The 15,792-nt window shown below is 42.4% G+C and overlaps 1 protein-coding gene across 1 annotated transcript in view; it reads right to left on the reverse strand.

Moving 5' to 3' along the window:
- Nucleotides 1-13,761: 13,761 nt before the first annotated feature.
- ITGB3 (integrin subunit beta 3) overlaps nt 13,762-15,792 on the reverse strand; it is a 47,864-nt gene continuing 45,833 nt past the window's right edge. The window contains exons 14-15 of the mRNA XM_068530459.1: nt 15,382-15,548; nt 13,762-13,897 (exon numbers count right to left, since the gene is read on the reverse strand). Of these exons, the coding sequence (XP_068386560.1) occupies nt 13,832-13,897; nt 15,382-15,548 (233 nt within the window). The 3' untranslated portion in view covers nt 13,762-13,831. The remainder of the gene's footprint in view (nt 13,898-15,381; nt 15,549-15,792) is intronic.

Here is a 15,792-nt window from a genome sequence, read left to right on the forward strand (position 1 = left end):
TGATCATATAGGAGGGGAGAGCTACTGGAACAATATTCTCAAGTAGGAGAAAGGAAATGGGATTTAGGGCAGAAGGGGAGGGTCTGGCCTTAGCTAAGCACATATTCACAGTAGTAAGAGACATGGCGGAGTAACTGGGCATAATTACATGTAGAGTAGGTGAGTAGGTGTGATCGTGGGAGCTAGTGGAAATCATCTCTGATTGCTTTAGTCTTCTTAGTGAAACAGGAAGCAAAGTAATCAACAGAGAATGAGGATGTGAGAGGAGGAGCTGGAGGTTTGAGGAGAGAAGCATTGTAATAAAATAGTCACCTAGGAGAGTGGAAGAAGTAATAGTCCAATCAACTCACACCTGTTGGAATGGCTATCATCAAAAAGTCTACAAATAACAAATGTTGGCGAGGATGTAGAGAAAAGGGAACCCAAGTACACTGTTGGTAGGATTGTAAATCGGTGCACCCGCTATGGAAAACAATATGGAGGTTCCTAAAAAAAACTAAAAATAGAACATGATCCAGCAATTCCACTCCTGGGTATGTATCCTAAGAAAATGAAAACACTAATTCAAAAAGATACATGCACCCCAATGTTCATAGCAGCACTATTTACAATAGCCAAGACATGGAAGCAACCTAAGTGTCCATCAAAAGATGAATGGATAGGGCTTCCCTGGTGGCGCAGTGGTTTAGAATCCGCCTGCCAATGCAGGGGACATGGGTTCGATCCCTGGTCTGGGAAGATCCCATATGCTGCAGAGCAACTAAGCCCATAGGCCACAACTACTGAGCCTGTGCTTTAGAGCCCGTGAGCCACAACTACTGAAGCCAGTGAGCCACAACTACTGAAGCCCATGTGCCTAGAGCCCATGCTCCGCAACAAGAGAAGCCACCACAAAGAGAAGGCCGTGCGCAGCACAAAGACCCAATGCAGCCAAAAATAAATAAATAAATAAATCTATTAAAAAAAAGACGAATGGATAAAGATGATGTGATATGATATATGTGTGTGTGTGTGTGTGTGAGATATGGAATATTACTGAGCCATAAAAAAGAATGATATTCTGACATTTGCAACAACATGGATGAACCTAGAGGGTATTAGGCTTAGTGAAATAGGTCAGACAGAGAAACACAAATACTTTATATTATCACCTATATGTGGAATCTAAAAAGAAAACAAATGAATGTATGTAACAAAACAGAAACAGAGAACAAACTCCTGGTTACCAGTAGGGAGAGGGAAGTGGGGAGGGGTAAAATAGAGTTATGGGATTAAGAGACACAAACAACTATGTATAAAATAAATAAGCAACAAGGATATATTGTACAGTACAGGGAAATATAGCCATTATTTTGTAGTAACTTTAAATGGAGTATAACCTATAAAAATATTGAATTGTTATGTTGTACACCTGAAACTAATATAATACTGTCATATAATCAACTATACTTCAATAAATAAAATAATAAAATAAAAAAATTTAAAGAACGGGTAAAACTAATAAATGGTAATATAAATTAAAAAAAAAAAGAATTAATAGCCCAGGGGAATCTGATATGATTGCTGGACAGCTCGAAGGGCCCCTTTAGGTAAGTGATCATGAATTTAAAGTGAAGAGTAATCATGGTTGTGTGTTTTCCTCCAACCATGTTCATTGCAAAAATGCTGAAACTCAGTAGGCAGAGATCTAGATTAAATCTAGGGTTATGATTTAGCCAAGAAAGTAAAATGAACTGAAGAGATGGTAAGGGAACTGGGGGGAAATGAAAGGGAGTGGTTTTAATTACTGACCATGAAACAAACTGAGTAGGTGGGTGGGAAGTAAGGACAAGAGAGAATGGGTGACATTTAAAAAAAATTTTTTTAAAATAAAAGTAGGAATGTGATGGCTGGAGAGTGCAGCATATTGAGATAACAGAGTTGCAGTCATTGGCAATATAAGACAGAAGCTATGAAGGGAGCAAGTGACTGAGGAAAGGTGAAATTATTGTAGGAGAGGAGGGCAAGAACTGAGAGACCAGATATTCAAAGGATCATCTATGTGAATACTAAAATCACAAGAATTATGACAGAAGTATTGCTAGAGTGGTAGAAGGCCTGGAGCTGAAATTTGACTGCAACAAGGAGTAGTAGTGTATGGTATAATCTGATGTGAGGTGCAAAACTGAAAGTTTTGAGAATGGGAGGAAGAAAAGTCTAGAAACAGCTATGAGAAGCACGAAGGGCATCTATTCCAGCAAAGGTCCCAGTGGTACTAGAAGAGTAAGAGACAAAACAGCCACCAGCAGCCATATCCTGTACTCTGCCCACCACACTCCCACACACACACCATCCCTTCTCATTTTCCTTTACTTCTTGGTAGTCATCATCTGACTCATCAAAAACTACCAAAAAGAAGTGAGAAAATTCAAAACCCTCTGATACATCAAAGGTATTTTTTTAATATCATGATTGATTCATTCCCTATGTAGATCAAGCTGTTGTATTTGTTACTAAATGGTTTTCCAGTCCTTGGCAAAGTATAGAATTTTCAAAATTTTGTAACTTAAAAGATATATGTTAGGGACTTCCCTGGTGGTTCAGTGGCAAAGAATCTGCCTTACAATGCAGGGGACGGGGGTTCGATTCCTGGTCAGGGAACTAAGATCCCACATGCCACGGGTAAACTAAGCCCGCGTGTCACAACTACTGAGCTCACGTACCTCAATTAGAGAGCCTGCATGCCTCAAACTACAGAGCCCACGCGACCTGGAGCCCACGCGCCACAACTAGAGAGAGAAAACCCACAGGCCACAACTAGAGAGAAGCCCGCGTGCGGCAACTAGAGAGAAGCTCATGCATCACAACGAAGAGCCCGCATGCCCCAACGAAGATCCCGAGTGCCGCAACTAAGACCCGACGCAACCAAAAATAAATAAATAATAATAAATCTTAAAAAAAAAAAGATATATGTCAAGGGCTGGGGGGTGGGGGCGCGGGGACTCCTTGTTTGATGTTACATGACATCACAGAATCCATAACAGAACTAGAATGATCTTAGAAATCTTTCCAGTCTAACCCCTTAATTATTAATTACACATGAGGAAATTGATGCACAAAGAGATTGTGATTTGCGCACACAAAGTACACAAGAAAATACATAGCAGCAAAATTCAGGTCTCTGACTCCTGAATTCAGGGATAGTTCAGTAAAACTCCATTGCTTCCTAGTAAACCGAGAGGCAGAGCTGAGGCAGAAAACAAAGAGCTTCTGACTCCAAAAGCCCAAAATAAGACTTAATTTTGTTTAGGGCCTTAAGGTTTACATTGTGCTTCCACAGTTGTACCTTCTCCCTTGGTGAATTATCATCACCTCCACAGAATAACTGACTGCTTCTCAGAGTGACATCCCCTCACAAAGTACCTTCCACTCTTTCCTTTCACACCGCTTCCCTCACGAGCTGCCTCACTCACTCACTCTTCTCCACTTTTGTTGACGGCACACGTCCATTAAATGCAGCTGTATAACCACGTCACTGCATCTACTGATTACCCACAATCGCCACCTTTGTTTAACAAATATTAAGTGAACATCCACTTCATGCAAAACCCCGCGCCGTGAAGGATTCCAAGGGGCCCTGCTCTTGTGAAGCTTACGACTTCTTTGGGAACAAAAGCAAGTAGACAAGTAGACAAGAAAACCACCCGCGAAGGTGGCAACAAGTGCTCTAACGGAGGTCTAACTGTATGCGAAGGAGCAGGGAAGTCTCCCCGCCACAGTGACCGCCACCCTCCGAGAACCACCACCATTTCTGAGGGACCGCCGGCTCCGGCCCAGTCATCCCTCACTCTGCCCCTTGACTGTCCGCCTCGTCACCTCACTGCCCTTTCTGGAACCTTCAGTCATCTCCGGAACTGTTCTACTTTGTACCTCACACCGCGTGGCCGTCCTCTCTCCCTCAGCCTCGGAGGCTGTTCCTCCCCATCGCCTTAGCAGGTCTCCCCTACCCACCTCTGTCCCCTGAAGGTACCACCGTCGGCCCCCTACGGCTCCCCAATCTGTCCCTCGCTCCCTCAGGTGTCTGCGGGTCCTCACGCAGGTGCTTCAGCCCCTCGGCCCCTCGCTCTGCGCGACGCTCTCGCTCCACCTCCTTCCCAGGCTCCGGCGCAACGAGGCCCCGCCCCCGGGTCACCTGACCGCCCTGATGCTCCGCCCACTGAGCAGCCGGCGCTGGGCGATCGCGGGGCCCAGGCTTCCTCGGATGCCGACGCCACGGCCGCCTTGCAGGGCCTTCGGGGTTCCGGGCAGCGGCTGAGGTCGCCGCCGCCGCCTCCGCCCGGACTAGACAGTGCTGCGGCCGCACCCGTCTGCCCCACCTCATAAGGGCCTGTGACCTCACCCGGCCGGGGGTCGACGGCCTGGACACGAGTGGCGGGGCTCATCTCCGAGCTTTCCTTCTTGCACCCTGGACCTCGATTTCTCCCTGCATCCTACGCGCCCTCTGCTCTTCTGGTAGCCGTGTTCATTCTCTGGTCCGCTGTCCTTCCCCATCTGATCCCATTTCAATGTTATCTTCTATCCATCGTTTGAACACCTCCCGCCCTCCCTTTCTCCTAAAACATTCCATCCTGCTTCGCTACTATTACTTAGTAATGGACAGTTGCTCCAAGCTGTTTGTCCCACAACCTTACTGAGATTTGTTCTAGGCTGCCCTTCAGAGGACTAACTCTACTTTTGGAACAGATACTTTGTTTTTTTGCTGAAAATCAACTTTTCTTTTCATGCATCATGCAGATGAAATGATATTGGTGAAAGAAAATACACAAAGCAATTGTTCATGGCTTTCCGCAGGAGTCCCTAAAACGTCGTATGAATCCAATTCGATGAAATTAATCGTCTTTAAGGCTTGCTAAACTAAAGTTGTAAATGCTCGGTCAAGCAGAGTGTTTTGAAAATAGCCCACGATTTAAAGTATCTTTTCTTTACAAACATATAGGTAAAATTGTTCACATTGATCGATCCAACCTGAGCTCTCCATTATTTACATGTGGTGAACAGCATGTGCTTTAGAGACAGATGAATCCAAATTCAAATCCTGTTTATTCATTGCACCTGGTGGGGCAAATTACCCATACTATCTAAGCCTCAATTTTCCCTGGATTGTGATAATTCAAAACTGTATGTATAGTACTCAATATGTTACCATAGTTAATTCCTTCAGGGATACTGCTATGATCATTTGTACCTTAAACCCTGCTCTGTAGACATTCTTTAGTACGTTCAAAATGTATACAGTTTATCTCCCTAAATAGTCTATATGTAATCTGAGTGCTGAGACCATGTCTTTTATTTCTGTAAACACCCCACTCTCCATTCCCTACTTCCCCACGCCCCCCACCTTGTTTACAGTCACCTCTATTAATGATTCATCCCATTTTCCACCAATTCGTAAAGCATCAATTTCAAATGTGTAAGGACTCTAATGGCTGCAGTCTGTATGCTGATCAACAGACTATGAATGCTTTAAAAATCTTGAACACTTGTAGTTTTTTTAGCACTGAATCTATTCATGAGCTAGTTAGGTACTGTATTAGTCATAGACCCCCCCCCCCCAATAGCACCAAGTATATATTAGTTAGGATTAGATTCTTTTGCCGGTAACAGAAAATTCCTAAATAATTGTTGACTAAGCGAGACAGAATTTTGTTTCTCTCTCACATTCAGGAGGTTCAGAGATAGTCACTCCAGGGCTAATGTGTACCATAGTTGCAGGTACATAGGCTTCTTCTATTGTATTGTTCCAATGGTTTCTGTTCCAGGGGTGATTTAATGGAGCTACCTCAGGGTATCTTTCAATCAAACTAAAGACTCTATAAAAATTTTAAGGTTATGCTTCTCAGATCTTCTCATTTAAACAATAGGGCTTCTAAAAAGCTGAAGGCTTTTTTCCTTCGGCAGAAGCTCAAGGTAGAGAAAGATTTATCTCAAAGATATTTATGGATATGGCTTTTATCTCATGGACTGAACCCCAGTAAGATTCACAGGAAATTCACAATTTTAAAAGAGAATTGTACTGTCAGAAACACTGCCAGCTTGGCCTTAAAGAGACAGAGTACAGAAAGAAAAGAGGCCTTTGGACCCTCATGTTCTATGAGCAGGGAGCAGGCTGAGAAAACTATTTAGGTGCAAACACGGGCTACCTTTCATGAAAAAAGGATGACTTAGAGGGTGTAACAAAGAGCCTACAGGGTAGAACCTAGAGCCATGGAGAATTATTCTGAGGCCTTGAAGGTGGAACTGCAAACCTGTACCTGAGTGAATTTGAGAATTGCAATGGACCAGGAACTTCTGTGCACCTCCTGTTTTCTGTCTGTTGGAACAGGAGTGTCTGTAGTAGTTATCCCATCTATCCCACCATTTTACATTGGTTGTTGTAGGAAGGAAGCATATAGCTGTTTTCTTTAGTTCACAGGACTTCAGGTTGAGAGGTACTCAAGTAGCTGTATATGAGGAATTCACCCAAGAAGCCTATCTACCCCTGGATATATTTAGAGGATAAGACTCTGGACTTTGAGCTGATGCTTGTTAGTTTGCGACCTTGGGAGCTTCCCGGGGTGAAATCTGAAACCAGCCCCCTACATGAAGGGCAGGGAGAGACCAAAGAAAGAAAGAGGCAGACCACTCCACATTGGTAGGTGGCAGGTTTAATAAGCAAGGGAACTTACATACGAGGCTTGTCTTGGGAGGCTGCAAGACAAGTAGATCTCTGCACCCACCCACCAGAACCCTGAAAGTTTATATAGAGGCTCTGGGAAGTAGGAAGGGGCAGTATAGGGGTAGAGGATTAAGAAGTACAAACTATTATGTATAAAGTAAAAGTACAGCACAGGGAATATAGCCAATATTTTAAAATAACTATAAATGGAGTATAACCTTTAAAAATTGTGAATCACTCTATTGTAACTTATATAATATTGTACATCAACTATACTTCAATAAAATTTTTCTTTTAAGTTTATATAGAGGCTTTAACTAGGTTCAGTCATATATAACATCCGGACAGTCTCAACAACACCTTACTGTCTCAAGGCTACGTCCTTGAGAAAGTTCCCACTGTGGAAACAGTACAGTAGGCAAAATGTATATGCCAAGGACAGGCGAGGAAGTAAGGAAGCTCCAGTTGGCCAGGTTCAGCTTGTGGGTCATCCAGCAGTCTCATCTTCTTGATTACCTCCTCCAACAATGCTGTAATAGGGTAAGACTTGGGGGGCTTGGAAGGGGTGAGTTTATTTTGCATGTGGGAGGACTATAAATTTGTGACCATGGGACTTCCCTGCTGGTCCAGTGCGTAAGACTCCGCGCTCCCAATGCAGGGGGCCCGGGTTTGATCCCTGGTCGGGGAACTAGATCCCGCATGCATGTCACAACTAAGAGACCACATGCCGCAACTGAGTCCACATGCCGCAACTAAGAAGTCCGCATGAACAACTAAGAAGTCTGCATGCTGCTGCAGCAAAGAGCCCGAATGCTGCAGCTAAGACCCGGCACAGCCTAAATAAATAAATAAATAAATAAATAAATAAATAAATAAGTATTTTTAAAAAATAATAACTTGTGACCAGAGGGTGGACTGTGATGATTTTAAAATATGTCCACAAATACTTTGATGCTTGTATTAGTTTTCCATTGCTACTGTAGCAAATTACCACAAACATCATGGTTTGTGGTAAAAAGCAGCAATTTTTTACCTTACATTTATGGAGGTCAGAAGTCCTAAATGGGTCTTACAGGGCTAAAATCAAAGGCTGCATTCCTTCTGGAGGCTCTAGAGGAAAATCCATTCTTACCTTTGCCAGCATCTAAAGGCTGTGTGTTCATTCCTTGACACATGGCCATATCACTCTGACCTGCTTCCATCATTACATTTACTACTCTCATTCTGATCCTCTTGCCTTCCTCTTATAAGGACTCTTGTGATTAAATTAATCCTACCCAGATAATCCATGATAATTTCCCTATCTCAAGATACTTAATTACATCAGCAAAGTTCTTTATTCCATGTAAGGTAGCATATTCACTGGTTCTGGGGATTAAGATATGGATATTTTTGGCCGGGGGTGGGAGTGGTCACAGGCAATGATTTTGTCTACCACAAAGTTCTTCTTTTCAAGAAGTGGCGTCTAGTTCCCTCCCCTTGAATGTGGGCTAGATTTAGTGAGCTATTTATAGTAAAGAGTATGGCAGAGTGATGATGTGACACTTAAAAAAACTAAGTAATAAAAGACATTGCAGCTTTCTCCTTGCTCTCTCTTGGATTACTCACTTGTGGAAAAGCCAGATGACATGCCACGTGAACACTCAAGCAGTCCTATGGAAATGTCCTATTGTCAATAGCCAGCATGGAACTGATGCCTTCTGCCAACAGCCATGTGAATAAACCATCCTGGGAGAGGATCCTCCAGCTCCTTTGAGCCTTCCGTTGACTGCAGCTCTGGCCAACAGCTTGACTACAACCTCTCGAGAGACTCTGAGACAGAACCACCCAGCTAAGCCATTCCTGAATTCCTGAACACAGAAACTGCAAGATAGTGTTTGTTGTTTTAAGCTGCTAAAATTGTGTGGTAATTTGTCATACACCAGTAATCCGCTAGGTCACATCTTGATCCATGATGTCTGCTTACAGTCTAGCCATCATCTCTACATTCTAGCCTGCAGGAAGAAGGAAGGGGAGAAGAAAGTCATGCTCCCTCCCTTAAGTGGCACTTACTGGAAGTTGTGTGCACCTCTTTCATTAACATCTGTCAACAGATGGCCATCACACACCTAGCTTCAAGAGAGGCTAGGAAACAGTATTTATTCTGAGCAGCCATGTGGCCAGCTAAAAATTAGGAGTTCTAATACTATGTGAGAAGGTGAAAACAGATACTGGAGCACAATTAGCCATCTCTGTCACAGTGGGTGATTATAAGGCTAAGGAAAAGTAAAGTCTGGCATCCATCCATCAACATTTTTCCTTTTTCTTAACAAAATATTTCCATCGGCCATCACATGATATTTATACAGGCATCACTCTGACCTCTCCAAAGAATCATGCCTATTGTGCTTGAGTCACAAAAAAACTAATATATTAGGTAAAACACAATGAATTGTGAAACTTTTTCCTTTCAAAGATATTTTCAGGGACACTGTTAAAGAATAATTTACAATGGAGGTTTTGCCTAAAGTCTCTTAAATTTCCTAAATTTTGCTTTCTAGATACTTACATTCCGTGTGCATTCTTTGGTATACTGTCAGAAAATACACAGCTAATGAAAAATATTTCCTCTATGCAAGAGGTTGGAGAGACATCACTATGACATTAGCAGCTGCAAGGAACATGGTCATGTTCCTGATCTATACTTTTCCTTTCACACACAATCCATTCTTGGATACCCACAGTAAGTGGATTTTAAAAATTTTATTTAACAGTATGGTTAACCCCGATCAAAAGGTTTAAAACTGCCTCCTTGTGTGCTTTAATCAAACTAAAACAAATTAGGAAAATGTATTTCCAGAATATATTATATTACAAAACCAAATAGAAATTATTTTTCAACAAGTATTAAATAGCTTATCTGCAAAGCATATATTATTGTTTCCTTACATCATTGTGAAAAATGAGGGCATTGTAATTCCAAGAGAATCCGCTTATAATTGGTCCCAGTGGTCATTAGATGTCTATTATAATAGAATTCAAACTACAGAGGTCAAGAGTTAAAGGATTACACATATACTTGACATGTTGCTTTCCATTTCTTTTTCACATAAAGTCCTCCATTTTCATCCATTTAGTCATCAGTTACCATGACGTAAATAAAACACTGAATCTTACAAAATTTCACCATATAAGGACTCAGTCTAGGTTCACATAATCTTTTTATGATGTCATGTACTGTATTGTGTTTTTAAAAATGTACATTATGTAAGGAATGTAAGACTCAAAGGCAAAGATAATAGATGTTCTATAAAGTACTTCAATGCCACACTGTCAATGCTTAATAAGTTTTAAATAGCAAAAAGTGAAGTTACAAATTCAGGCAAAGATAATAAATGTTCTATAAAGTACTTCAATGCCACACTGTCAGTGCTTAATAAATTTTAAATAGCAAAAAGTGAAGTTACAAATTCTAAAGTCTTATTCTGGCATCCTATTGGATGATACTGTTAATAATTAAGATTTTGATCCTATCTCCTGTGAATTAATGCAGTAAGAGTATTGTCTTGCTTCAGCTTGGTACTCACAAAAGGTTTTCTTCTATGCCGGCCAAGTATCCTGTTAGCGGTTTTTTTTCCCTGTGATTCTGATGTATTACTTCTTTTAGTTTTTCATGGGAATTTGTGGCTGTGAGTGAACCCAACAAGCCTGTGATTACTTAACTTGGAAAATGGATTGACAGTAGACTTTCATTTTGTGTGGGTAGATATTTGGTTTTCTTAATCTATCAGCCAAGGTATGTTCTTAATCTTTTAGTAACTGAGCTGACTTATTGTAAACTTCTTTCTAAGCCAGAAAGAATAGGTATGTGATTCCTTAAATCAGTGGTTCTCAAACCTGAGCATGCAAAAAAATCACCAGGGGGACTTAGATCATCTGGTCCTAGGGCCAACACTTTGAAACCCACTGCCTTAAATAAAAGTTGGGCATTTAAATGGTCCTGTAAGTAATTTGCCATTAAGCCTTTATTTTACTAATTTATGCTTCCTGCAAACAAAACCTAAATTGACAGTCTGGTCTGTTGAGATTATACAAGTTCCTAAAAAATCTCCAATTAAAAAAAAAAAAACAACTCTGACTCTCATAACAGTAAAAATGTACTCATTTTGTTACTAAAGTCTAAAGAAAAGCTCTAGGTTCCAAAACTAACTTCAGTTCCCAGAATCGTCATCATTCTGTTACATTTGGAAGCACGCTTGTTCTAAAATAATCATTTGTAAGGCAGTGACACTTACTCTTATTCACCCAAAGGAAACAGAAATAACAACACAGGAAGCACTGGGCAGCCTTAAGCCAATTCTTTTTGGAAAGCACATTTAATTCACCGTTGCACAACTCAAACAGAGGAGGTGGTTAGTAAGTCAGGAAGTCACGTAGGTAATTTCAACCAGGAATATTTAACAAAGAGAAGTATCTTGAAATCATGGATGGTCTAGGAATATCTGAGAGGTAAAGAACTGACTTCTTATGTGACAACTTGTCAGGAATGTTCAAAATTTCCCATTATTGTCCACAGACCCTGAGATTGAATGTAAAATATCTCCAAAAGAGCTAGGCACAAATAACTTCTTCGGGCTGTTTTGTCTGAGGCTAAAATACTATTTTGATGTTGACCCTACACAATGCCAAAACTGACTGCTGTTTGCTATCTCGGGAACACAGCTACAGCTTCTCCCCTCATACAAACAGTACTGATCTTCAAAGACTATGAGCCTCATTCCAGAAGCTCAGACAAGATTCTTACTGTTTTCTTCATCCTTTGAATACATGTTCCTCCTCCTTTGATACAGTTTCTTCATATAAACCATTTTATCTAAAGAAAGTGACCAACTGTTACTCCAGTGGAGTCTTTTCTCAGTAGCCAAAGGTTATAGTTAGATTCTAAACTTCTTGGATTCATGATCATCCCTCCCCATTTATCCCTCTACAACATAACCATCCTCAACAGGAAGGTGTAATCCATGAGTGAGGCAGGGCTCGGTCATCTGTCCTGTTCCTAATCCCAAGGCTTATTCTCAATGTTAACACATGGATACAGAAGACACATTTCAGCTAGTTCTTATGGAGTCCTCTTCCCCAATTCGTGGATGAAACCATGTGCAAAGTGAACAAAGAAATAATAACTAAGTGGAGCTTAAGTGCTACATCAGAAGATGTAACTACCAACAAAAGTTGGAAAAGGGGTTCTGTGAGACGATAGAATGAAGCTTTTTCATTGAGAAAGGTGATATGCGATGACATCTGCTCTTGCCAGAGCCAGGTCTCCCAACTGAAAAAACAAACAGTATCAACATCCCACAGAATCCTGACTGCATGCTTGATGCCACAGTAAGTCCCAGCATCACAGACTGTTGATACTGAAAGATACCTCCTAGACTGGCTGGTCCAAACCCATCATTTTTCAAACTAGAAAACTGAGCCCCAGGGAAAAGAAAGTAACTTGCTTTAATTAAGGTTAAAGTTCCTTAGCTGCAACACTGAGGCCAGGACTTAGATTTTCTGACCATCAGACCACTGTTTTTAGGCCCTTCCCTTTTTCTTGGGGAGTGGTGGTGGTGGTTAACGTTGAACGAATGTAAACACCAATGGAGTTTTTCTGCTTTTGCTAGAAAAAAAGAACAGCCCCTTTACCTCCTCCTGCTTGGGAAAGGTCCAGCATGTCCATGTGTCCATCCCCACAGGCTTCAGGGATGAGAGAGCCCTTACAGACCCAGCAACTGGGCAGCAACTTGCTATGAATGATGCCAAGTGGGAGTGTCTGCATCCAGCCCAAGTCTGTGTGGCTTTTCACCCTTTTCTTCTTCATCATCAAATTACAAATATAATGCAAGTGTGTTTATATCTATGCTCCTTTAGATTAAACAAGCCTCATCATGGTTTCAGGTGCCCCAATGAGAAAAATAAAACAAAATTGCACTGTGGCCTCTCAGATTAAAGACTGAGTTAAAATGAGGTTGCCTGGCCCATAGGAGAATGGGCCACACATGCTGATACGACTGGCCCATCATTCCACCCTGGCACTTATGCCCAGCAGACTCAAAGACCCATGGGAATGACTCCTTCACAAGACACCCAAGAGGTAGATAAATGCAATCAGCCCCATGGGTGGATGTAGCACACAGAAGCACAGGGTTGGGTGTGTGGAGGTGCCTTGAACACGAGACAGAAGGCCTGAAGGGTGAGGCCAGACCTCTGGCTCTAACCATAGCACTCTCCCTGGAAGGAAAAGCTTCTGGTCATGAGAGAAATTCCCAGTATGTAGCAAATGTCTATAGTAGTGAGAGGGTGGAATAGGAGGTAAAGAGGTGTTGCTGGTCTAAGGGTGACACACTTTTTCTACACGAATCACTAGGGTAGAGCTGTCAATGAGGCAAATCTGAAGGGTTATGATTATGAACTGGGGAACTCAGGCACCTTAACCCCAGGCCATGCATGACCCGTGGGTGACCCTGCCATCCTCACTCCCAACAGACTGAAGAATAGGTAGCAAGGACTTCCTTTAGGAGAGAACCATGCTGGATTGAGGTGATGGCCAAGACAGGCAGCTCTGATGGTTCAGCTCTCCCCGGATTTCTCCTTTTGCCTGAGGGAAGGGAGAGGAGCTAGGGGCATGGATGACACAGCAAGGCTGCAAAGCCTGGAAGTTCCTACCAGAGCTGCTGAGAGTCAGGCCCAGGAACCATAAACACAGGGTAAACCAAGGTCCCTTCCTCTGAAATGAGAGGCCTTGGCCCTGCCCTCCTCTTTAAGAGAATGGCCTGAGAAGGAAAGCTGGCTTCCCACTGAGGTAATGAAGAATACCTGCTCAGGTACGTAGGTCACCCTCAGGTTAAGCAGGAAGACTCCCTGAAGGAGGCGTTCTGAGGACAAAGGCTGAGGAGCTCTGCTTATCTGGGACACATCACAAGTTTTAAGTTACACACTCTCCCACACGCAGCACACTCACACGCACACACACACAGAGACCCACATTCTTCCAACCCACCCCACTCCAAGCCCCCAATTCCGCCCCACAGGTATTGCCCCTGTAAACACGACAGCAGAGACACCCACAATCCTGGGACAGTCTGATAGTGATCTGAGGTTGACTGCTTGTCATTAAGTGCCCCGATAGGTGATGTTGGTGAAGGTGGACGTGGCCTCTTTATACAGTGGGTTGTTGGCCTGCGGAGAGAACAGAAAAATGTCTTACAGTGAATTCCTCAATTCTTCCCTACCCTCAGGGTTTACATGTCATCTGAGATGTTTACCCAAGACACTCTTCTCTGGGATACACCATCGATGGACAGCTTGACGCTCATAGTACTCACACATTTGCTCTTAAGGAGGGAATGGATGGGAAATAAGAGGAGAGAGAAAGTGGAATGCTATCCTGCCACCATGCCTAAGGGGTTAAATTCAGCCCATCACTTTTGGTGAAACCAAAACACTTCAAGATAGCTTTTAGCCAGTATTTCCTATTTCCTCCCCCCCTATGAACTCTCTCTTTTGCCCTTCTCCCCTTTTTTCTTTGTTGTGACTGTGTGGGCAGAGAAGAGAAATGTAGCAGGCGGTGGTTGGAACATATAGGACCACATTTGCTCAAATAATTCTTAATCTGTTTTCATCTCATCCCTCAAGCACTACCCACAAACTGTCATGTTTTCAGGAAAAAGGTCCTCACAATAATTTGCTTTCCCAAATTATTTTCTAACAAAAAGTGACAAATCCCATTAGGTCTAGCAGTCCTTAGTGGTAGCCTCAAGAAACAGAGCACGTTCTCATGTGCCTCAGAGAGTCAGGATTTCTACATCATCCGAACAGAAACATCGCAGTTTCTTGGGACCCTTGAGTACGATGGCCTGAGGTCACCATCCAATGGGAACAAACTTTCAGCCTAACCTCAGATATTCAGGGAGTCGGTCATTTGGAAGGTCTGGAAAAAAGTTAAAATGTGGAACATGAGCCAAAGGAGAACAGAGTAAACTTAAGTATACAGAAGGTTCTCAATAAATGCTTGTTTGATTGGATTCAATTAGGATAAACTTCAGGGAGCATACTTTTAAAAGGCTGACCCCAAATAATTCCTATCATAACCTAACTCCCTCCCACAATCAGGGAAGCTGCTTAACTTCTCTATACTCAGTTTCTTTGTCTATAAAATGGGAATAATAATGTCACCTACCACACAGGGCTGTTACAGAGATGAAATAAATTAATACATAAAAAGCAATTAGAACAGTTCCTGGTACATGGTAAATCCTCAGTAAATGTTAGTTATTATTATCTGTCTCTGTTTGTGTTTAATGCTTTCATCAGTATATAATGTATTACTATATGTCCTCAGTGTAGGATTCTCAAGTTTGTTCTGTCTCCCTCACTCAGAGAATAAGTTTCCTTTTCATCACTTCGCAGTGTCCAGAGCAGAGCTGAGCCCTATCTGTGCTCAGTTGGTACTCACTGATGCGGCAGAGAGAGAATCAGGTGGTTTCCAAGAAGCATAAGGACAACAGGACAGCTAGACCATCTCTCAGTTTCCAGAACAGAGGTTAACTGGGAAACTATGGTGCTGGCTGAAGCTGGCCACCCTAAATAAGCATCTGCTGCTTCCTCTTGAGACTCTTGAACCAGCGACTCAAGAAAATGCCCAGCTCAGCCCAGCCTCTTACTGTGTCCCATTTGGCTCTGGCTCTCTCTTCCTCAAATTTAGCAAACTCCTTCCGGTCATGGATGGTGATGAGGAGCTTCCAGATGAGCAGAGTAGCAAGGCCGATGAGCAGAATGGCCCCCATCACTGAAAGCAGGACCACCAGGATGTCAGGACCCTTGGGACACTCTGTCAGGAGAGAGCACAGAGCAGGGTGGTTGGCAATGGAACAGGAATCATTCGAATTGGCTATAAATAAGATCTTCTTGACAAAGTAATAAAGTATTGGGTTGGCCAAAAAGTTCGTTCGGGTTCTTCTGGCGGATGTTATGAAAAACCCGACCGAACTTTTTGGCCAACTCACACTAGAAAGTTATCTGAAGGGAACAGGACTTATAAAATAAGCCAATTAATTTTTTAAAGGAGGGGGGTG

The sequence above is a fragment of the Eschrichtius robustus genome, chromosome 20 (assembly GCF_028021215.1).
Source record: "Eschrichtius robustus isolate mEscRob2 chromosome 20, mEscRob2.pri, whole genome shotgun sequence".
Lineage (NCBI taxonomy): Eukaryota > Metazoa > Chordata > Mammalia > Artiodactyla > Eschrichtiidae > Eschrichtius > Eschrichtius robustus.